The sequence below is a fragment of the Scardinius erythrophthalmus genome (assembly GCF_964197995.2).
Source record: "Scardinius erythrophthalmus genome assembly, chromosome: 15".
Classification (NCBI taxonomy): Eukaryota; Metazoa; Chordata; class Actinopteri; order Cypriniformes; family Leuciscidae; genus Scardinius; species Scardinius erythrophthalmus.
Genome location: NC_138235.1, coordinates 19,408,913 through 19,432,867, shown reverse-complemented (window position 1 = coordinate 19,432,867; position 23,955 = coordinate 19,408,913). Strand labels below are relative to the sequence as shown.

Below are 23,955 nucleotides of genomic sequence, written 5' to 3'. Positions count from 1 at the left end.
GGTAGAAACAGAATTGAGCATCAGCGGACGGTTTATTTCACTCGAGAATGGCGGCTGCTGCGTGCAGTCCGCAGAGTTCACTGGCCCCATGCACTGGCAAACTGCACAGAGAGCATCTGCGGAAAAGTAAAGACTCGCGGAGGAGACAAGCCGCGCTTTTATTTCTCACTAATATATCCCTGGACGGACGGCCTGTGCGGAGCAATGCGAGTGCAGCGGGACCCCAGCATGCCGAGTTTCAGTGCGCTGACATCGGCGCGACTGTGAACGAACTGCCCGCTGCTGCTGCTGCAAGTGGCGATGGGACCTTCTCCAGCCTCGCTGTGCCCAGACTCGGGCTGCTCGGTGTCCCGCCCATCCTGGTTCTGCCGTCGGATTCTGAGTTCAGTAACGTCGGGAGCACCGAGGTGTTCCTGGAGAGGGAGAGAGGCTCGTTCTCCTCGCAGAATAACCTCCTGTCCCCGTGCAGTCTGCAGCCCACTCCTCTCGGGGCGCGGAAGTCTCCGACGCTGCTGTCCGTGCAGAGCTGCGGCTCCTCGCTGGACTCTCGACCGCGGTGGGTTCAGCTCAGGTTTCTGAAGAAAGCTTTCACTTTAGAGGCTATGCGCTCGAGATAGCGCGGTTTAATGCACTCTGATAGTTTACATGAACTTCTGAGAGAGACAGTCCACTTGGGTTGTGTCTCAAAATCTAGCGAGCTGCCTACCTAGACAGCGTATTTGGGCATCAAAAGGCATTAAAACCGTCAAGGTGGCATTTTTTGACATTATTATTCGACTTTTTTATTCATGCTTACATTTATTTTCTAGAAATGCTGGACCCATTGTATTTTCTCTAAAATTGTTAATATTAAATATTAGTATTAAACCGTCAAAATCGATATTTTGAGTTTTATGGTCCAGCACTTTACTATAATATTTTGTCCAAAAGTAAGGGGACAAAGTTGGTTCTGCATATCAGATATTTTAAAAAGTGATTTTAAAAGTTAAAACAATATCGATAGATGCATTACTTAAAATATTTAGCATAAATAAATTTTCACAGTATTATAATTGCAGAAATAGTGTATGATTAATGAACAGATCCAATACTAGTATAAATTCCTAATTATAAAATATATGAAAAGGCTCTAATGCTACGTTTACATTAGGCGGGTCAGAGAAGGCATATTTTAATATGGCTTTTATGCAACACTGCATAACACATCCATTTAATTTACTGCTTACTTTGTGACTGGTTCTTATGATACAAAGACATTTTAAAACAATACGTGGTCACAGTCACACTTTACATCACTGTTCTTTTTTACTTATTACATAAGTATGCTGGAGCATTATAATTTGCATTTATTGCTTTTTTAGTTAAATATTACAGCATAGCATGGACACATGATGTAAGGTGTTAGTCATTACTCTGACCAGTTTTAATAAGCATGTTTTGTTACAAATTTGACCCAACCTACATATTTAGTGGGAGAGGCACCATAGTCATTCAGGCTAATGATACAGGAGTTGGAAATGTTTATAAGAGATGACTTAATGTTGTCAACCTCATCATTCACTTCATATTTTGTAATTATTTACTATAAATTCTAAAGAACCGTTTACAGCAAATATATACAAAACGCAAGTATGTTATGCATTAGTATTTATGGTTGGAGGAGCATTTAATGTTTCTTCATGTGATTTTGAGTGAGTAATATATACGGTATATCTGACTTGTGTTTTATATAAACCTCTCTTTACAGTGAATGAACCATCTGCAGTTACGTACTTCTGTAGGTTGCTGGTTTAATTGAAACACACCTTTTTCCAGTTTTCTTCCAAATTCCTTTCCAAATATCACTTTTACTAATAGTTCTTTTAAAAAAAAAAATGTTTATGAACTTTCAAGTTTCAGACTGAACTACTGATAGGCTGAAGTGACTGACAAGCCACCTCTCTAGATTGTATCTGCTTGACCTTTAAATGTTGTTCGAGAGACAGAAAAGTATGTGAAAAAGACTGTTTTCATTCTCACTAGTACACTCATTGACCACAGACTGAACAAGCCCTTTTCTGGAATCCAGATGACTTCACAGCCAAATAAACGTTGCCTTAAAATGGCCATTTATTTGTGCATGAACTGGGTTGGTTTATCTCTCCCCATGAGGAAGTGAAAACACTAGTGAGAGAATGACGTTTGTTTTTGCTGTTAATCTCAGTAATAGTTCATTGAGCAGTAGGAGGTCTTTATACCCTTGACTGTACCTCCCCCCAACCCTCTTCCCCTTTTTACTTTAAAAAGGGTGTGACATATAGATTCAGACCAGACCGAGAGCCAAGGCAGTCGTTTGCTTTATCAGTTGGAGCTTTGAGCTCAGTCCGTGCTGCATATAAGGGTGGTGGTGTTCTTCCAGCGCTGCACGCTGCTTTGTGCACACAGTACCTGCAGAGATTAAAGCTTAAGACATTCTGTCATATTCTCAACCCTTCAAAGGGTCTCTGCAGGCCTGAGGGAATGAACCGTCTCCGCACTGGAGAATAAATCAGGGCTACATAGCATGAACTTGCTTGATTCAAATGTTACGGTTTCTTAAAATAGTTCCAGAAAATGCATCCAGCAGGCATTTAAATGGACCTTTCCTTGCTTAAAAACCACCTTTCAGGATAAATTATATTTGTGGAGCATAGAGAATTTGAATAAGTGTTTATAACAGTTCTTATCATGGTTTTATCATCAAAAGTCAAATGCAGTGAGTGATGTGACATTCACAATAAATACATAAAGATAGTCTGAATAGTCCAACAAGTAGGAGCTTGTTGACCACTCTTGCCAAATTCTCAGCCTCGTGCATTGTCAGAATGCTTTGAGGCTTTAAACTGTTTATGTAGTTGCTCAAAACTAAGCTGGTATGTAATTTTTAGCTGAAATATTTGCATGAGGGATGTTTTATCTTACAACGATGTTGTATCTTATAGTCTCACACTGAGCTCTACTACCCATGTTTTTCTGATGAAAAGATCATGTTTGAAGAAGACATTCTCCAACCTTAGGGTTAGTCATTCAAAAATGAAAATTCTGTCATCAGTTACTCAACCTCCTGTCATTCCGAACCCATAAGACGTGTTCTTCTTCAAAACAAAGATAGTTTTAATGAAACCTGAGAGATTTCTGAACGTCCATTGGAAGTCTGTTCCACCAAAACTATGATGCTTCAAAAAAACTTTCCATTTACCATATTTGTTGTGCTCTATTTATGCGTTGATCAAAGTGTATATGTAAATAAAAGCCAAAATTAAATTTGTTCATCATATATAGAAATTCACTCTTTGATTAAAGCGCTAGATTCATATGGTTTACTTTCAGTATCCCTTGATGAACTTTTTGAAACGTCAAAGTTTTGGTGGAATGGATGGAAAGAAATCTCTCAGGTTTTACAAAAAACTTATTAATTTGTGTTTCGAAGATGAACTTGTGGGTTTAGATCAATATCAAACTAAATGATTACAGAGTTTTCATTTTTGGGTGATGTTTTTGGAGGTTATGTCTTGCTATTGACCCTCAACATATAGCCTATATTTTGACCAATCAGCTTTCTTTAATTCAAAATCATTCACTGGTTGATGCTTACTTATTGTTTTGCACACAGTAGCGGAAAGTTTGGAGAGAGTGTATATCCTACCTGACGAACAGTCAAGCATATTTTCAATTTTCATATGTATGAATTTCATATTTTCACGAGTAAAGCTGGTGGTGTTTCTGATCAAAAGATATCCCGAAATGATGGAACTGCACAATTCTGCTAATACTAATTAGGATAGCAGACACGAATATGGAAGCTTGTTTCTGCCACGGAATAAAACAATTTAAAAGATAATTGCAACTTTTTGTCACACAATTCTGACTTTTTTTCTTACATTTTCAAGTTTATATCTCACAAATCTAACTTAGTAACACGCAACTGCAAGTTTATATCACACAATTCTGACTTAACTCGCAATTGCAAGTTTATATCTCACAATTGCAAGTTTATATCATGCAATTCTGACTTTATAACTCGCAATTGCAAGTTTAGATCACACAATTCAAATTTTATAACTCACAATGTCGTTTATATCACGCAATTCTGACTTTCTAACTCGCAATTGCAAGTTTATATAATTTTATACTCCATATCAGCCAATACTCAATATTAAATAATTTGGTTTGGGGGCCTAAAAAACTTGATTGGGACATCCCTAATTTGGTCTACCATTAGTTGACACGTTGAGTCTGATGGTTACTTTTGGATCACATGACTTCAGTCACTCCTGTTCTTTACATGTCAGGAGTAGAAAGAAATAAAAAACGACATTTCTGTGTGATGACCGTTATGTGGAGTCATCTGTAATGGCTAAATAAAATTGTAATAATTTGAATTTCAGTGAATAAAGTGAAACCGTTGCTTGAATCAACATCATCTGACAGTGGAAACTATTGCTTCTCCTTGTTCATGCAAGTCCTAACATGTGAGCTAATAACTGGACTAGTAATGAGTGTATCCGTGTTTGCTGACTGACCTTGGCTCATGCTCTTATGTCAGTAGCACCTTTAGCACAATCAGAAATTGAAGCTGAGGTACTCTAGAAAAACACTCGTCAGTGTGAAGGGTGCTGGTAATAGTGTCATTTGGCTGTCCTCTACCATTGCTATTTTAGATATGCTATAGATCTGATGTGTTATAAATAATGCAAAAGGAAGTGAACTTCTACACATTGCCATTGAAAACAAATTAGAGGATATATTACTCATTCATAGTTGCACAACCATTATAGTCTGTAAGATTTTGTAATGTTCTTCAAAGAAGTATCTTATGCTCACAAAGGCTGTTAGTCTGGCTATCACCAGACCAAGCTCAGTCTTTTAAGATTGAACATTGGTCTGGGGAGTCTGCTCTGTATTTTCTACTGCACAAGAGACGTGATCAACGGGCATAGTTTAGATGACTCTGTACGCAAATGGATAGTCCTTCAACCAATCAGACCAACGATCCGGATGACGTACTTTGCAGCGAAAACTCCAGGCAGGAAACGTCTCAACAAACGTGTTGCTTTGGAGCATTGATCAGCGGTTTGCAGAAGCAGCAATGGCATTGAGTGAATTATTATTATTTTTTCAGGTTGTGCAAAAAAAACATGAAAGTGAGTGGTATTTACATCCACTCGAGCGATTTGTTTGCTAAACTAAAGCCATTGAGCATCGTCGAAAGGTTAAAAGGAATTGGATTGGATTAAACCCACCAAGCGCCAGGTGGATAAGCCAGTTTGTGATTGGTCCCCGCAGATTTGTAATGGAGGCAGGAGAAGAATCCCCCGCTTTCAATTCTTTTACTTCAATAATATGTTCGATTTTTGCATTTTTATTTAAAATAAAGTATCAAAAGGATAAACAATGCAGATTTATTTTTTACAGCCATCTTTGATAATATTTACCAAAGGGCCAAATAATTCTGACCAGCAATGTATATTTATATGTATTGTCTAAAACAACATGATTCTACATACAGTTGTTTTAGATAATGCTACCAAACTCATAAATTGTGTTGTAACCCATGTAGCACCTCCAACACACGAGCCCACTGATTGAGGCCTGACATTTCACCCACTCATTTCTCTGTGGCACTTCCTCTTCAGCCTGTACTAGTGCTTCGACATTTTTCACCAGTGCTGGTAATCTAGCCAAGCCTTTCGTCCCTGCATGTGTGCCATTGGAACACTGAAAGCATGGAATCAAGCCATATGTTCTCTTAGCGCTTTAATACTGTGCATGTCCAGTCCTCGCAGGATTACGCCAGGGTATTTATTCAAAGCCTTGTGACGTGACTGTGGCCTGAGTCTTACTGCATCCAGTTGGCCAGGAACAGTTATTGATCCCCTGGAATGAGGAGCAGGGATCTACTGGACCTGGGATTGTGAGATATATAACACATGTGGTATATAAAGAGAGAGGAGCAGTGGTACACTACATATAGGGAGAGAGGGTTAACATTCCCTCTACCTCTTGAGTTGAAACTTGAGTTATTCCAATGGGATTGTACATTCTTTCTTAACTGTTTGTTTATCTTTGCCAGCCTGGTGTATGAGAGTCATCCTCTCTTGTGCATTTTACCCTAAAAGTTGTTTCACAATTGTTATTAAAAGTTTTTATTTGAAAACACTTTCAAAAGTAATCTTTTGGCTGAACAAAGAAATTCAGAGTTTGAAGAATTAGTTTAAGGAATGTTTCAAATGTCATAACACGCACAGCTGTCATAATATTTCCAATATGCTATACTTGGTGTGCATAAAAGAGTTTAAACATGCTTTTTACAGTTTGAAAATAGCAGAAAAGTTTAACTAACCATCATATTTGGATTTTAATAACAGCAGCAGTGTCTAATGTCTGTTAGAATGTGCTTTTTTGCAAAATGAAAATTATTACAGGACTTAATAGTAAAATATATGAAAGGATTAGGGTTGTCACAGTACCAGAATTTCAGTAGTCAGTACCAATACCAGTAAAATGTCATGATTCTCTGTACCAATTTTCATACCAGAGCAAAAACTATTGTTGAATTAAGTACTTGAAAAAACTGTATCCTGTTTTCTCTCGTCTATTGGTTATCACTGTCAGTCATCGCCGTTTCCGATTCAATTGCGCATTTAACTACGGTTGTCAGTCCTCAAACTCTGCAGTGTTCTCAGCAGCATGAAAAACTAAACTTGTATTCAGATTGTGAACGGGTAATAAACAAAGAAAGAGAAGAGCCTCCCTTTATAATCACTAAGGCTGTCAATTTCTAAATTGCAAACTCACTGAATTCTGCGCTCTCGTGAAAACTCCCATTATAATAAAAAAAGTTTTCGTAATTGTACAATGAATATTTATATCGTGTTTACACTTTGTTGGTCACAGTGAAAGGATTCGCAAGCGTGCGGCTCGCGTTGAAATGATTAAAACTTAATGACTAGCACCTCTGATAGGCCATTGCGTTCATGCGTTCAACAGATATGATTGGGATTGGCTACAATGCTCAATACTTGTAAAAACACACTGTAAATAGAAACCTTTGACGCTTAGAGAGAGCTCGAACAAACACGAACAAGAGCGTTTGAAAGTGTCATCGGGTACAGAATATACCCAGTACTCGGCAGAAATGCTAATACCGTCAACTTTTTTTCTTTCTTTTTTTGTACCGACTGTTGTACTTGTGCGTTTGACAACCCAAGTAGGGATGTAAGATATATTTGTGCCCCATGAGCCTATACTACACTATTCATTTAATAATGCAATTTTTAGCACCTCTAAATGAATATCCATTTCCAATACTGTGCTGTGTTTTTGTTATTTAAATACAATTGTTTAAAATTTTCAGCCATAATGTGAAATTTTTTTTCAACTTATAATAACAGAATTAGAATTAAAGTGCCTTATGTTATAAGTAAATATGTTATGTAAATGTATTTGTTTTCAAAGAAATGCTTTTTTTTTTTTAAGTGGCATCATCGCTACACATAGTGAAAAGACCGGACTAATCAATAATTAATTTTTTTGTTCCAGTGAAAGCTCTTGTGGATTGTTCATCCAAACATATCCATCTTTCACTGGGCACGCTGCCCACTCTGATTGTGTCTGTGATTCGATATGACCTTTAGTGTCCCGCCTCATCAAGCTTATGTCTTAGTTTCCTCTCCATCCCATTTTCTGGGTTTGAGTTGGATGCAAATGGATAGAGGATTTACTAGGAAATAAAGAGAGAGAGAGAGACAAAAAATTACAAGTTGGAATCAAGTGAGTGACAGATGGGCCGAGAGAGAATGAGGTTTACGCAAAGCTGGCAGCCGCTTCAGAGTTCATCACCTTTTTCATTCTGGAGATAAAGAAAAGGGTTGTAAGTCATTTGTGTTCGGTCACAGTCTTCAGTTTTTCTTTGCTCTCTTCTTCTCACTCGCCTGCACACAGGTGCGGTTCCTCGCCCTGGGTTATGATAACAGTCATTTGGATTCTGAGGGAGGGTGTATCACCACACAAATGGCGGAACAGATGGAGAGTGCGTGAAGGGGGAGCTGTTTGTGTTTGTTCACACACTAGGGTTGTGTAATACTTTTCAAACCAAACAGAATGAAGATGTGGCCTGGTTTTGTGCCCAAAGCATGTGGCAGGAATCTGATGCTGATGTAGGTAAAGAGGGGTTTAGAACACGCACAGATGAGACATAGACTGAAAGTTATGTAACTGTAGTTATGGTAAGAAACATAATCCTACAGGCTGATTTTTCGGCAGGATTTTTTGAGGATTTTTCTGAGAAATTAATTTAGTATTTGTTACACATCATGTTTGGGCTATGGGGCGCCGTTTGTAAAGAGGCTCACGCTGAAAATAACAGCAACATTTTGTCACATTTAGCTTCAAACAATGTTTAAAAAACTGGTATGAATTTTTGACGGTCACTTTTTACCACATTTACAATAATATTTGTCAACTTAGAGATATTTTAAATAGTTAAATCTAAATATTAAATGTTACACCTAAATGTTAAATGTTAAATCTAAATGCTAAATCTAAATCTAAATGTTAAATCTAAATCTAAATGTTAAATATAAATATAAATCTAAATGTTAAATCTAAATGTTAAATCTAAATCTAAATGTTAAATCTAAATATTAAATCTAAATCTAAATGTTAAATCTAAATGTTAAATCTAAATCTAAATGTTAAATCTAAATGTTAAATCTAAATCTAAATGTTGAATCTAAATATAAATGTTAAATCTAAATGTTAAATCTAAATCTAAATGTTGAATCTAAATCTAAATGTTAAATCTAAATCTAAATGTTGAATCTAAATGTTTGGGTTGAAACTAAATATTTAACTAATATGCAAATTCAAAATGCCGGTAACAGGAAGTGCCAAAATAAAAGCTCGAGGTGGTCAGTGTGTGTTTATAGCATGGTTTATAGTGTCAAATAACGAATAAAAACCATCTCATCCGAGGAAATGGACTCTTGGACATAGATTATCGTGATAATAACTACCTAAAATAATAAACACGTTTGGAGAAACTGTATTTGAAGAGTTGGCTAGTGTCACTTTTATGAAAAGTGCGGGACTTATGACCTGTAGCCATAATAGCCAGCCACTAGGGGGCTCACTTTGACTGAATGTCATGTCATTACTCTCATCACGCATCAACGTGTTTATTATTTTAGGAAGTTATTATCGTTATATTATAGTTATTATTATGAGATGGTTTTTATTCATTATTTGACACTATAAACCATGCTATAAACACACACTGACCACCTCGAGCTTTTATTTTGCCACTTCCGGCATTTTGAATTTGCATATTAGTTAAATATTTAGTTTCACCCAAAACATTTAGATTCAACATTTAGATTTAGATTCAACATTTAGATTTAACATTTATATTTAACATTTAGATTTAGATTTAACATTTATATTTAACATTTAGATTTAGATTTAATATTTAGATTTAACATTTAGATTTAGATTTAACATTTAGATTTAACATTTAGATTTAGATTTAATATTTAGATTTAACATTTAGATTTAGATTTAACATTTAGATTTAACATTTAGATTTAGATTTAATATTTAGATTTAACATTTAGATTTAGATTTAACATTTAGATTTAGATTTAACATTTAGATTTAGATTTAGCATTTAGATTTAATATTTAACATTTAGGTGTAACATTTAATATTTAGATTTAACTATTTAAAATATCTCTAAGTTGACAAATATTGTTGTAAATGTGGTAAAAAGTGACCATCAAAAATTCATACCAGTTTTTTTAACATTGTTTGAAGCTAAATGTGACAAAATGTTGCTGTTATTTTCAGCGTGAGCCGCTTTACAAACGGCGCCCCATATTGGGCTTCCTTAAGTCAGACAAGTTAAAAACTTAGTAAATCTATCAAGTGAGATTTGACCAGCAATCTGGCACTTGCTGTTTGGTCTTTAAAACTTGATCTCCTTTAATGCTCCATAATCCAAAGAATTGCAGAGCTCTTGGCACTAGCTCTTGTACTGTACATTCCTATGCATGTAACGTTTGAGTAGATTGAAAAATAAATAGTAAAATCACTAAAAAATGAGGAGTCAGAGCTGTGGCATAGCAGTTTGCACACATGCTCCTGACATGATGAGCCATGGTTTTGATGTGGGTAATTTAGGTTTGAACCTGACACATCCTGACCCCGTTCACTCGAATAATCTTTTGCCATACTGTCTCCACTATATAAATATGGTCAAAAATAAAATAAAATAAAAACAACGGGAAGAAATCACAGAAATTATTATTTTAATTCGATTGAAAATTGGCCATATTGTTGGAGCCGATTGCCTCGTGGGCAGCTCTCCGACACACAGAATGTTATAATTTGCCTAAGTAAAATGTGAATGTAGTTACAAGTTGAGCTATAATGAAGGTACAATGTGAAGCAAGTCATGGCCAGTTTCATTAGCCACAATAATGACAGGAAACAGCCAGTCAGTTTAGTCACACACTTCAGCCACATTTAAACAGCACATCCCATTAACAGTGCTTGGCTTAACATGAAGAAACCAGGGAACAAATTGAATCAAATGCTTAATAGGTCAGAACTATTGCAAGCTGGAAATCTGTGTTGGGGTCTTTCCATTAAAGTGAAGTCGTTAGGTTTGGGTTAAATACTTGAGGGCATTTGGGCTGTTTTGCATGGTACGTACTGCAGAGGTGAAGCCTAATATGATAGACTAAATGCTTTTCTTAAATATGTCCAAATGTGTTTCATGTTTTGCCCATGTTTCGTCCCTCAGGAGTCGGAACCTTTCTGGCTCTCCCCGTCCACGACCCGTGAAGAAAATCCACTTTATTAAGAACATGAGGCAGTACGACACCAGGGGCAGCAGGTATTGTTTATTCTCTTCTCTCAGTGTGGGTGTGTGTGGGGGTGGGGGTGGTTGTGTGTTTGTGCCTGTCAGTCTGTCTTTTTCACACTATGTAATGTTTTCCCCTCTGTGTGCTTCAAAACTAACAATCTGCCTCCCGTCATCATTTTCTCAGTTTGAACATGATCCGTTACACTTGCTTTATGCTGTGCTTATGTACGATTCATCATGTGAGGTTATCATATCTGACAGTTTGAACACTGAAGAGGGGAAGTTATTTTTTGAAAGGATTGCAAGGGCACATGAATAAAATATATATATATATATATATATGATGTGCTCAGATAAATCATTTGTAATAAATACTGCAATATTTCATAAAAAATAAGAATTGTTGATTTTAGATTACAAAATTATGGTGAGTTTTGGCACAGGCCGCTCAACATAAGGATTGTTTGTTGTTCTCTTAAGGAAGTGGTTCCATGAGATCTGGCCTTTTTCCATTTGAGGAACAGCAGCTATGTTTACTAAGTCTCATTATAAACTGCCCCAAATAGACAGCGGCCCTTATTTTCCGCTTGTGTTCCCAGGCTTTGGGTTTTCACACACACATATGCATGTTCCTCACATTCACAGGGTCACAGACAGGATTGGGGCAAAATAGAACCGATAGGATATTTTCCACTGGATGATCACAGATCCAGATAAGCTTAGTGTTCAGTGGTCTCATCTATTGCATAAACGCGATACGGCAGAGTGTAATAAAAATTTCCAGCAAATACTGTAGACTAATAACTGTTCCCTGTGAGAAACAAAGGGGCACTGTAATAAAAGTCAACATAATATCCAATTATAATGTTACACTATCTAAAGTCGGTTCAAAATTTGTAACTTATGAGGTCATATCCTATTTTTTGGGTTCAATATAGTTGGCATTCTTCAATAAAACCTGTTCTAAGTTTATAAAACAACCTGAAATAATGAATGCTCCATTGGGCCTCATTCAAATCTTAAGATTTTTTTTTTTTTTTTTTTTTTTACATGAAAAATATGCTTGTTGAAATCTATTAATTCCAAAGATTCCTGTTGAGATATAAGTGGAAATCTGTCTTTGATATCTCTAGAAAATGATTCAATTAATGGCCAACTCGTACTCGCTATTATTTCTGGTGCCATTTCTCCACTGTCATGTGACTTTTGACGAAAAAAATCCTCTTGGCTGCTGCGGCAGACCCTCAGTTTCATGTTAACTGCCATTTTACCACTCTGTCACAATTCTATGGTTAAACTGCAGTCGCACACCCATAGCTAACACAGATACCATCCCACTTCCTGTGTGAACGAAGTGAGAGACAAGTGCTGATGATGCAGGTGTTCTGGCTCTGTGTGTGTGTTGTGGGGACAAAATATCCCCAAAAGGATGGTAATACCAGAAATCTTTGTCCTTGTGGTGGTCCCAATGAGGTAAACAGCTTATAAATCATACTAAGTGATGTTTTTTGAAAATGTAAAAATGCAAAAAAGTTTTCTGTGATGGGTAGGTTTAGGGTCCGGTTACAAAATTTACAGTTTGTACAGTTTAAAAATCATTATGTCTATGGAAAGTCCTCATAAAACATGAAAACACAACGTGTGTGTGTGTGTGTGTGTGTGTGTGGGTGTGTGTGTGGGTGTGTGTGTGGGTGTGTGTGTGTGTGTGTGTGGGTGTGTGTGTGGGTGTGGGTGTGGGTGTGGGTGTGTGTGTGTGTGTGTGTGTGTGTGGAAAAAGTGTGTAATGTTAACTTGTTTGTATTTGTCACTGCAGGATCGTCCTTATCTGTGCCAGAAGGTCTTTGTGTGCCGCCTTCTCTGTGCTGCCGTATGGAGAGAGCTTCCACATCAGGTACTCAAACACACGCTCACACATAAAAAAAAACTTATTTAAAACTAGGGTTGGCAATTTCGGAGAGGCTAGCAATAGCGAGCTAGCTTTGAAAGCAGAAGACCCCATCCCTTCAAGCGTCTCCTAAGCCACGCCCCCTTCAAAACACATGGCACTGCCAGTGCAGAGTCTACGAAGCCTCACAAGAGACAGCGTTTAATAACCCATGCCTCAAAGCACAAAACATTACAATAATAATTAACTAAACAACTTAAAGAGCACTTACTGTTATTCTGTTTTTTTTTTTTTTTTTTTTTTTTAGGATAGATTCATGTTATTGATCTAATTTGAATGATTCATCTGTGCATATTTAATTTATTTTTTATTTTTTTACGTTCTTTAATCAAAAGTTCATAACTAGACCTCAGACCTAAAACCACAGACTTCTCTCTGCTTATGTATACAGGACTTCTCTAATCATTTGGTCCGATTAAATCGCCCCAGGGTTTTACCAAAAACATTACTGTTTTTGCTTAGTATATTTGTTACTTATTTAGTTAGCAGCAGTTATTCACACTTGGTTGACTGGTTTAAAGTTTCTATACTAAAATATACTAATAAATTAAAAGAATCATTGATTATTAAGGATCCAGAGTTGTACATTGGGAAAAATGTGAATTTCCTTGTGATTCTCATTCCTAGCCTTCACTTCCACGACACTTGTCCTTGCATTATCTTTAAATAGCCAGATAAACACAAAAAGATATGTGCAGTCATTTGGGTTCCTCTGCTCTCCTCTGGGGATTCACATCCAGGATGAGATTCGGGGAAAATGGGGAAGGAAGGAATTTTTCCCACATCCTTGAGCTGGGCCTGGTATGGCACGTACGGCAACACCCTCTCCTTTCCCACCATCTCCATTACAGTTCCAGAAAATGCTGAAATAAAAAAAATTAAGATTGAAACCTTGTGAAACTTTCTCTTATCCATCTTTTTTCCTGACCGTGAAGTCTCGCCCAACTCAAAGCGGAATTATCCTTTACATTTCCGGTCTCTGGTGTTTCTAGTCAAATTAGGGTATTTTCAGAGCTGATAATGTAATGTTAAACCTATGAAAATGGTTTTAAAAAAGCACATGGCTCCACGTTGCAGTGTTGCTGTGACCGTCTTTTGTTAGTGTCTCACCCGTCAAAGTTTAATGAGTGCGTAGATGACATGAAGCTGTGCAAAGTTAGCTACATTGAAAAAAGATGTGTGCTCATATCCTGCATACACCTGCCTATCAGTTGAAGTTAAAAATGATAAGAGTGCACATATAGGGTTGAATTCAGGTTGATTGGGGAACTTCCTTCCCTGTTATCTTTATGGAAAAAAGCAACCCAATCACCATGAATTCACCCTACTGTTTATGGGGAGCATTTTAACTTAAGTGCTGCAAGCTATGGCTGTTTTCTTAAAATGCAAGGCACATGGCGCTGTAAACTGACATTCTTTTCAGATTTATTGTTGCTCAAAACACATACTTTCCAGGGATTTCTTCAGTTTATTGCTTTCGTTGTGGCAGTCAACAACAGCTGAGCTTAACCCTGTGCTCATTTTAACTTTAGTAATGTTCAAAAAGTGTATTTAATTGTTACTCTTTTACCCCATTTTAACAATGGGGTAAAAGGACAGCATCCAAACGGAAGTTAGAATCCGTTATGGCGGCGCTCATCATTTGCTCAGGAAAAAGGTGGATACATCACATTTCTGAAAGAGAGAAGTAAAATGACACAGTCATGCTCTGCAAGGCGGTTTGAGACTGTAGATAAGGGATGCTAGATGGGGATATAAAAGGGGATATATGTGTGTGTTCTACACAACACTCTCAGTTTCTTCTTGAAGGAAAAGCAAATGATTGGGTTATCGGGTTGAATTTGTCTGTATTAGGTGAATTAGACCTGTAATTGTTGAGTTGAGTTCATTATTTCTGTCTTACAATAATTCACAGAAGTACTGGGAAAAACTTTTATTGTTTGTATATAAGCACTGATGTCTACAGTCGAGATTAAAATGGAGTAAATCACCTTTTGAAAGTAACTCGACGCTTCAAATAAAGATTTTATCAATTATAGATATAACCAGTAGGTGGCGACAAGTGACTGTTAAAAAATGTATTTGTCGTTGAATCATTCATTCAAGAGATTTGTTCTAAAATGCTGATTCATCCAGTAATGAAACATGTGAAGTCTTTATAAGTGAGTCATTGAATCATTCATTAAAACTGATTTAAAAAAAATATTCAAATGAATTCGATCGTGCAGCTCTTACCTCATCTTGAAGGACTTTATTTAGCTAATAGATGTAGTGTTAGTCAAAGCTGGTCAGAGGTAGGGTAATAGGTAATGGGTAATGGTAATAGGTGGAGGGACATTATAGAGATCATTTGATTGGACAGTTTTGTGAGTGCAAGATGAGTCATCAATATTTTTGGCCCGTTTTTTTAGAAGAGGAAAAGGAAAATTTGTCCCTAAAGTTTTTTTATAATATTTATCCCTAAAGTTTATTTATAATATTTTTAAAAGCTTTCTCTCAGTCAAAATTGGTTTTACATGATCATTGCATGCTTTCTCTGACCCTTAGAATTAAACAGGGTTGCATTTCCCAAAAGCTTAAGTAGATCATAGAACCATTGCCACCAGTTACCACCCATGCTTTTGAGAAATGCAGCCCAGGCTGTTTTTGCTGCTGTACCTTTAAGACTTCTATAAGTAAATCACCTCAGTTATGGTTATGTAATGTTTGCTCTTAAGCTCTCAGGGTTTAGGGGTAGTTGGTAAAAAGCTAATCATTAAATAATAAAAATGTAAAGTTCAAAAATAAAACACTTCTTCATTTTTTTTAAAATATTTTATTTGTTTACCTGCATGTCATGTGACAATTATCCCACATTAGAGAACAGTGAATGTGCAAACGTGTCTGAAAATCTAATGAAAATCTCAATTAGATATTTTTAATTGGGAATCCCTGTTCTTAATTATCAATTTAATCAATGAAAACCAAGCATCTGTCCGTCTGTCTTTGTCTCAGTGACCCTCGTCTGGACGGTCAGCGGCGGAGGCACTCTTCCGGAGCAATATCCACCACCCTGGAGATGCTTCCCGGGCTGGAGGGGGTGGAGCTGGGCATGTACGGCAGGGTAAGAGCTTGTCATTCTATCCACACCTGTCAATCAGTCAGTCAGAGAATGTCACAGAGCATTGTTCTCAGTGTACCAGTTGACCTGCTCAGAAATGACAGGTTTATATCGCCTCATTTGACGCACCCAGGGGCTGTCAGGATGTTTCAGGCTGACAGACAACTTGTTATGATCTTATGTGTTTTGCAGACGGTGTCATACGCTCAGTTCCTGTACCCCACTAACGCTCTGGACCATCACAAGCCCTCTGTGGATCTCACTCTACCCCTGCCCTATTCCAGAAACAGCATCACTCACAGTTTTCCTCCCTCTCGCCTCAACAGCACCGTCGGTCTGGACCTGGGTATGTCACACACTCATAAACACATACACACAAACTACTACATCTAGACCTGTGAGGACCCCTCTACTGTATTGCTGTAGACTAACCCTAACCCTACCCATTACCTACACATCCTTGGCTTTATTTGGTATTACTTGACCCATTTAAAACCTTTATACTTTTTAATTGTGTAATAGGTTATATACAAGATATTAATACTTTTATTCAAAAACGATGCATTAAATTGATCAAAAGTTACAGTAAAGGCATTTGCAATGTTATAAAAGATTTCTATTTCAAATAAATGCTGTTCTTTTAAACTTTCTATTCATCAAAGCATCTTGAATGGCTTTCCTGAGATAAATGTAACGTTAAGCTGTTTTATTTCCGCGGTTGAAATACTGATTGAGCAATAACATGAGACATGATAAATTTCGCTAAGTTCTATTGTATCTTTCAACAAACCTTCTGATGTTTATTCATGTTTATCTCTTGCAATATTTGGGCCTCACACATGTAACAAAATTACACGCACCCTTTCTCTGCTCAGTTCTGTAACCACTTAAATCTCAGCCACAGTGAAATTTGACAACATCTGTAACTCTTTTCTGTGGCGGATTCCTTTGCTTGTGACCTTTTTTGACTTTGCTAGACTTTAGATGTAGTGTGTGTGTGTGTGTGTGTGTGTGTGTGTGTGTGTGTGTGTGTGTGTGTGTGTGTGTGTGTGTGTGTGTGTGTGTGTGTGTGTGTGTGTGTGTGTGTGTGTGTGTGTGTGTGTGTGTGTGTGTCTACTTGTACAACTATCTTTGTGAGGACCAGTTTGAGTTTTAGACCATCGGAGTGAGGACATTCTGACCAGTCCTCACTTTCTGAGAGGTTTAGGTTAGGCAGTTAGTTGTGATGGTTAGAGTAAGGAGCTAGAAATTGTATTGTGTCTGTGAATGTCCTCACAAAGGTAGATGTACAAGTGTGTGTGTGCATGCACATGTGTGTGTCATAAGGCCTAAAAGCATTTTAAAGCTTATTCTTGACTGGACATGGTGAAATTCTCTTTCATGCATGTCTAAATGGTGACATTAAATCACACAAGCATGCGACAGACATACACACTCACACTCAGAAAACAAACACACGCTTGCACAAAGAAGTGTGTAGTAACTGATGGGAGCTTAATAAAGGTTTTAATGCTATATTACTCACAGAGTGGGTAGGGACATTTCAATCAACTTGATAGACACAGTCATTATCACAGTATTTCAGGCACAGATGTGCGAATGTGCAAGTGTGTGTGTGTGTGTGTGTGTGTGTGTGTGTGTGTGTGTGTGATAATTACTAATATTGCTATCCCTTCGGTCTAATACTTAGTGAGTGTGTGAGTCATCAACACAGCTCTTTCAGCTCTCTGTATTCTCGTACCTTATTTCACAAACCTACATTAGCTACACTTGTGTCAGGCAAGTTTTTGCTGATTGTAAGTACTGAGTACAAGTGCTGTTTATGTGTGTTGTTTTAAAGGGGTAGCTTCCCCCCAGAATGACAATTCTTTCATCATTTACTAACCCTGACAGATGACAGATGTTTCTTTTCTGGGTGATCTATGCCTTTATTATAGCTCTGCTCAGTCAGTGCAGAAAGATGCACCATTATCTCAAAAACATGTATACACGTCGCATTCAGTTACTGTATGTTATCTGTGGTTTGATTGGCTCATTTGACAGCTGTTTTTATTGTGTGTGTGTGTGTGTGTGTGTGTGTGTGTGTGTGTGTGTGTGTGTGTGTGTGTGTTGTTTATTTTTTCAGGCATAGAAGACACTGAGTATGACCCTAATATGCTCAGTGACCCCCAGTGGCCATGTGGAAAACACAAAAGAGTGCTCATCTTTGCCTCATACATGGTGAGATGGAGATATATATCCATTATTCTATTGAACATTAGTACATATATACAAACAGTATATATCTTTTTTTTTATATATATAATCTGGACTTGTTCTTCAAAGGTTTTCTGAGAATCATCCCCCTATAACACAACTGCTCAGCCATTTACAACCTAACCCTAACACTTTTCACAGATGTTTGTGTTTTTGGAAATTTAATGCAGCCCAGTTTGGTCATGTTTCTTGTTTTTGGACATTAATTTACCCATCAGACACATTTGTAGGGATGAATAGCTATCTGTGTGATTTAAGGGTCTGTGCTCAAAGCAGGACAGTCTGACCAACAGACACGGATAAACATAACTTATCCAGATGACGTCATTACTGACCACTGGAAAATACTGCTAATACTGTAATTCTTTGAAATGTTTTTATTGCTGAATATCTTACTAACATGTAAATCCTCGGTGTTTACTGTAACTCTCTTTCTCACACTGTGGTTCTCTCACAGACGACAGTAATAGAGTACGTCAAACCATCAGATCTGAAGAAGGACATGAATGAGACTTTTAAAGAAAAATTCCCCCACATCAAACTCACACTGAGCAAAATCAGAAGGTACACACACATTTTAATTCTTATTTCAATAACTGTTTACATGCACAGGAATATTCCTATGTTAATCGGAATATGGTCATATTGTTGTATGCGCGAACATGTTAACCCGATTTCAATATCCAGTTTAAGCCAAAATTCTTTAAAAGACAGCTTTAAATGAAAATGAAGTACACTGTAGCATACTTGTAAAAAGAGTACCTATAGAAATAACATGCTTTAAAAGAAAATGCTCAAGTGCAAACTGCATGTAATGTTTTCGGACACATAATTGCATGTTCTTGCCATTAAATGAAAATGTATTAATGACTAAATTTATTTTAAATGCAATTTGCTGAACTTCCGAGTGCTTTGGGGTATTTTTGACCCACTTAAGTAGGACTTAAGTACATCTTTATATGTAATGTCATAATGACTATTATTGTCTTATGAAATATGCGAAACTAAAATACACTTTAATGTAATTTCTATTGAAACCTGAATGTCATATATTTAAATATATTTGTAATTATGAAGTTGCAATATTGAATTACACAATACAGTTGGAATTAGTACTTTACATTATTATAACAATGTTTTAAAATGTACTTTATAGTAAAATTTTGACATTATTACAAAGTGCACTTTTTTAAAAGTGTACTTAAGTGTGTTTGCCCCTGGTGTTCTGTCTCTTTTGTCCACTTTCGGCCATTTCTGTCTTGGACAGGTAACTGTGTGGGATTTTTCAGATCTTTCGATCTAATGAACGAAGTAAGCTCACACAGTTTACATATGAACATGCCTGGAGATGACAGAAAACGTTTAAGAAATCAGGAATGGTGCGAGAACATTGTGCTTCAAGAGAACATTTTCGTCTTCAAACCAAACTTGGGACTTGAGTCGACATTTTTTCAAGTTTAAATCCCGTCTGGCTACATCGCGCATCCTATAATGTTTACGCGTTCTTTTGTGACTGTTTGAGCACATTCGACCACATGAGCGAAAGCAATCTGGTCGAATGCGTTTCCGACTACCTCTGGAAGTGGTAGTAAACACTCGCCTGTATTTAGCGTCGTCCACTTGCGATCCGAATGATGAAAATGCTACTTAATACCAGGTGTAAACAGGGCCATAGCCATAGCTCTTGCACATTCAATACAATGACAATTATTTTGTCTTTTTAATTTCTTCTCTTTATCTCTCCTAACATCTCTGTCATTCCCTCTCGTCATCAGTTTGAAGAGAGAAATCCGTTCAGTGGGAGAGGAGTCTTTATTGCAGCCGGTCACCATTGCCATGGCATTTGTGTACTTCGAGAAGCTGGTTCTACAGGGGCGTCTCAACAAGCAGAACAGGAAGCTGGTGGCGGCCGCGTGCCTCCTACTCGCTGCCAAGATCAGCAGCGATCTGAAGAAACAAGAGGTCAAACAACTGATTGACGTGAGTGATGCTTTGCCACACACTTTCCAGTCAACACGCATTCACTACCATGCAAGAAGTCTCTCATTCTCACCAAGGCTGGATTTATTTGATCAGAAATACAATATAAACAGTAATATATTGAAATTATATTAGTTTTAAAACAACTGTTTTTCTGTTTCAATATATATTAAAATGTAATTTATTCCTGTTATTCAAAGCTGGATTTTCAGCATCATTACTCCAGTCTTCAGTGTCACATGATCCTTCAGAAATCACTCTAATATGCTGATTTGATGCTCAAGAAACATTTCTATTATCAATGTTGAAAGTAGTTGTATTGTACTAAGCAGCTGCTTAGTATTTTTATGGAAACCTTTATACATTATTTTGGGATTCTTTGATGAATAGAAAGTTCAAAAGAACACATTTTTTGAAATGTAAATTTAGAATTAAAAGTATTAATAAAAAAAACAGTGGTGTACAAGCCTTTAATAGAGTAAAATAAATCTTTATAGAGTGCTGTATCGGCCCAAAAATTGGCTATTTTGAAACTTTTATATGCAGATTATGTACACTATATGACTCAATGCAAAAATCCATTCGCCCTTGTCAAAGTTGTCAGTGTTTATTGTACATCTATCTGTTTTTTTTCTTTCTCTGCCATCAGAAATTTGAGGAGAGGTTCCGGATTAGCCGTCGGGAGCTGATTGCTTTTGAATTCACCATCTTGGTAGCGCTGGAAATGGCACTCTACCTTCCGGAGAGTAAAGTCATGCCCCACTACCGTAGACTGGTGCAGCAGTCGTGAACATGCAGATGAGATGCGTAAAACAGCCGAAAGTGTGGGACTCAGCGTTCCCATCATTGCGGTTTCAGGTATCAGAGCGTGTACACATCTACACAGGAAGAACTGATGTTCCAAATGATGCTTTTTATAGTAATCGGGCCTGCAGCATTTGTTTTCGTGGGTGTCTGTTTTTGTGACCGCCATGGGAATACTGCTAAAGGAAAACAGCAAGGATTTTCTTTTATTGAAAACAGAAGGTTTTTAACTCTCGGACGACAAGGGAAGAGTTTAACTCCTGCTACTTCACTTGTGTGAAATGTACAAGTGTGAATGCATGTTTTTAACATTCCATTTCTATTTTCCAAAAGGAACTTTTATTTAATGTGGATCTCTCCTTTTATACAGAACCACCTACCATTCACTGTAACACTAAAGCACTTTTTTATCTATACATGTATTTTATCTAAACCTTATGCAATTATAATAATATAATCATTAGCACAGATTACATAACATATATGCATTTAATTTAGTAGCGTACTCTTGAAAGCGTTATTGAGTGACTAAATCTACCTTAGTATTCAAACCCAGTATGTTCTTTGTCTTAGGGGCTTCGTTTTACTGTGAAGAGTGCTCTATATTAGAGCTGGTTTCAAGAAAAGCACATTTTCAGTGCTGCGTGTTGTTCTCACTTTTTTCTTTTTATAGAATTAAAAAGAAATCCACTTTTTTTTTATTCCACAGAAGAAAGAAAACCCTGATGATGTAAATGAGTAAATTATGACATAAGGTTTTTTTCTTTTCTTTTTTCGGGGTGCTGTGTGTGTGTATTTGTGTATATATATATTCAGCAAGGATGCATTAAATTGATCAAAAGTTACAAAAAGGACATTTAAAACAAAAATTAAGCATCACAACTGGTTTCAACATTGATAATAATAATTAATGTTTCATCAGATCATCATAATTAGTAGAATGATTTCTGAAGGATCATGTGACACGGAAGACTGGAGTAATGATGCTGAAATTCTGCTTTACCATCAATAAATTACAATATAAACTATATAAAAATTACATTTTAAAATATATTCAGAATAGCTATTTGAAATTGTAACAATATTTCATAATAGTATTGTTGTTATTGTATGTTTAATCAATTAAATGCAGCCTTAGTGAGCATAATTATGCTAAATTCACTGTTTATTTATTAACTGCCATAAAACATTGTGTTCAGTCTCAAATTTCATTGACAACTAGTAACCGTATACTGTATCATGAGAATTATTAACAAAAAAAAACTTGTACTTGTAGAAATGCTAGTCATTGTGTTGAACTTAACAAGTTTTAATTTCTTCCAGCACCCACAACCTGTGCAATATTTTTAGATGCTTTTTGTCCCATTTCCTCACAAAACATCCCATTCCCAATTCAAATCACACATTTCTGCCTGATATTATAGATTATATTTCAGTGCAGACTGTTGTGAAAAGGTTTTGTGTTGTGTGTCGGTAGCCAGTTTGCTGCTTTGTCCTTTATAAACGGATGTATTTTACATACTGTCTCAATCAATACATCCTTGTATTTACTAGGCCTAGATAATGTGCTGGTAATATTGTCTACAAACGTCTATGATGTATTTTTTTGAAATAAGACTTTGTTTTCCAGTAATGTTTTCTTATTCAGATATTGTGCTAAGCGAGACATTTGCACTTTGAAGCAGCGCGTGTGCTATGGCGCCATCTAGAGGAAGCGATTTACAATCACATGTCATGAGAAATGTAAGGAAGTGGATTTTGCTAGATAACCAGCTCATTTACTCAGGAGATATCTATGTAAATCACACATAGATTGGACATTTTTCCAGGTTTTGTTACTTTGTTTCCGTGTGTGCTACTTTTTGAGACCGAGAGCCCCAGAACAAACTAAGGTAGCAGGTATTAATGGACAGGGTGAACTTTTACACACGTTCAATTAAAGTGCCTAGGAATGTTTGTAAAGAATCATTTTGTGAAGAGAGAAAATGGAAATAAAAGCAATTTAGTTTATTTACACCATTATTTACACTGTGATATTTTTATAGCCTCCAATGTTGCCAAAAAGGCAAAACGGTACCAGTTTTCTTTGTATTATTTGAGATCAATATTAACACTTAAAGGAGAACTCCAGTCAATTTTAACATTGAGCTCATTTTTTTGTAAATTTGGAGTGCTGTCAATACAGAGAACAATGACAAAAATCGGTGTTGCCTACACCGAGTTATTCTATTTTTAAAATTTGCACCCTGTTGACTTCAATGGGGCAAGTTTTAAACCTGCTTTTAGCCTCTTAACATCCTTGATGTGTCATTACAAGTGCATTACAAGTGAAAGATATGTATAAAAATGATGTTATATAAGCCAGCGCAAATACCTGTGTTTACATCCTGTTTTCGGTTGAAGTCCAAAGTAGTCGATTGCCGAGTTCACGCGCATAGGTTTAGTTACCTATGATCACGCGCGTGAACTCGGCAATCGACTACTTTGGACTTCAACCGAAAACAGGATGTAAACACAGGTATTTGCGCTGGCTTAAATAACATCATTTTTATACATATCTTTCACATCTACTGCAGTCAGATTCACCCGTGTTCACTCTGAAGGAATCACTCACATTTTCTGTGCACTTGTAATGACACATCAAGGATGTTAAGAGGCTAAAAGCAGGTTTAATACTTGCCCCATTGAAGTCAACAGGGTGCAAATTTTAAAAATAGAATAACTCGGTGTAGGCAACACCGATTTTTGTCGTTGTTCTCTGTATTGACAGCACTCCAAATGTACAAAAAAATGAGCTCAATGTTAAAATTGACCGGAGTTCTCCTTTAATTTAATTAGAATCTGAGCATAGTTGAGGTAAACCCATCTCTCACTGGACAAATCATATTCTGAGAGACCTGATTTTGCTCAGCCTAATGTTTTATTTTTGCACGGCATCAGTTCAGTATGTGTTTATTCCGCTCATCGTGATTATATTTCAGCTCA

General features: G+C 36.7%; 1 protein-coding gene across 1 annotated transcript; it reads left to right on the top strand.

Moving 5' to 3' along the window:
• The first annotated feature begins 45 nt into the window (after nt 1-45).
• On the top strand, nt 46-22,985 carry cables2b (Cdk5 and Abl enzyme substrate 2b). Its single transcript, XM_081386676.1, has 9 exons — nt 46-556; nt 10,823-10,915; nt 12,699-12,776; nt 15,825-15,933; nt 16,123-16,276; nt 18,056-18,150; nt 18,644-18,750; nt 19,962-20,166; nt 20,816-22,985. Exons 1-9 carry the CDS (start codon nt 48-50, stop codon nt 20,954-20,956), a joined length of 1,491 nt encoding a protein of 496 aa, XP_081242802.1. The 5' UTR covers nt 46-47; the 3' UTR covers nt 20,957-22,985.
• The last annotated feature ends 970 nt before the right edge of the window (nt 22,986-23,955 follow it).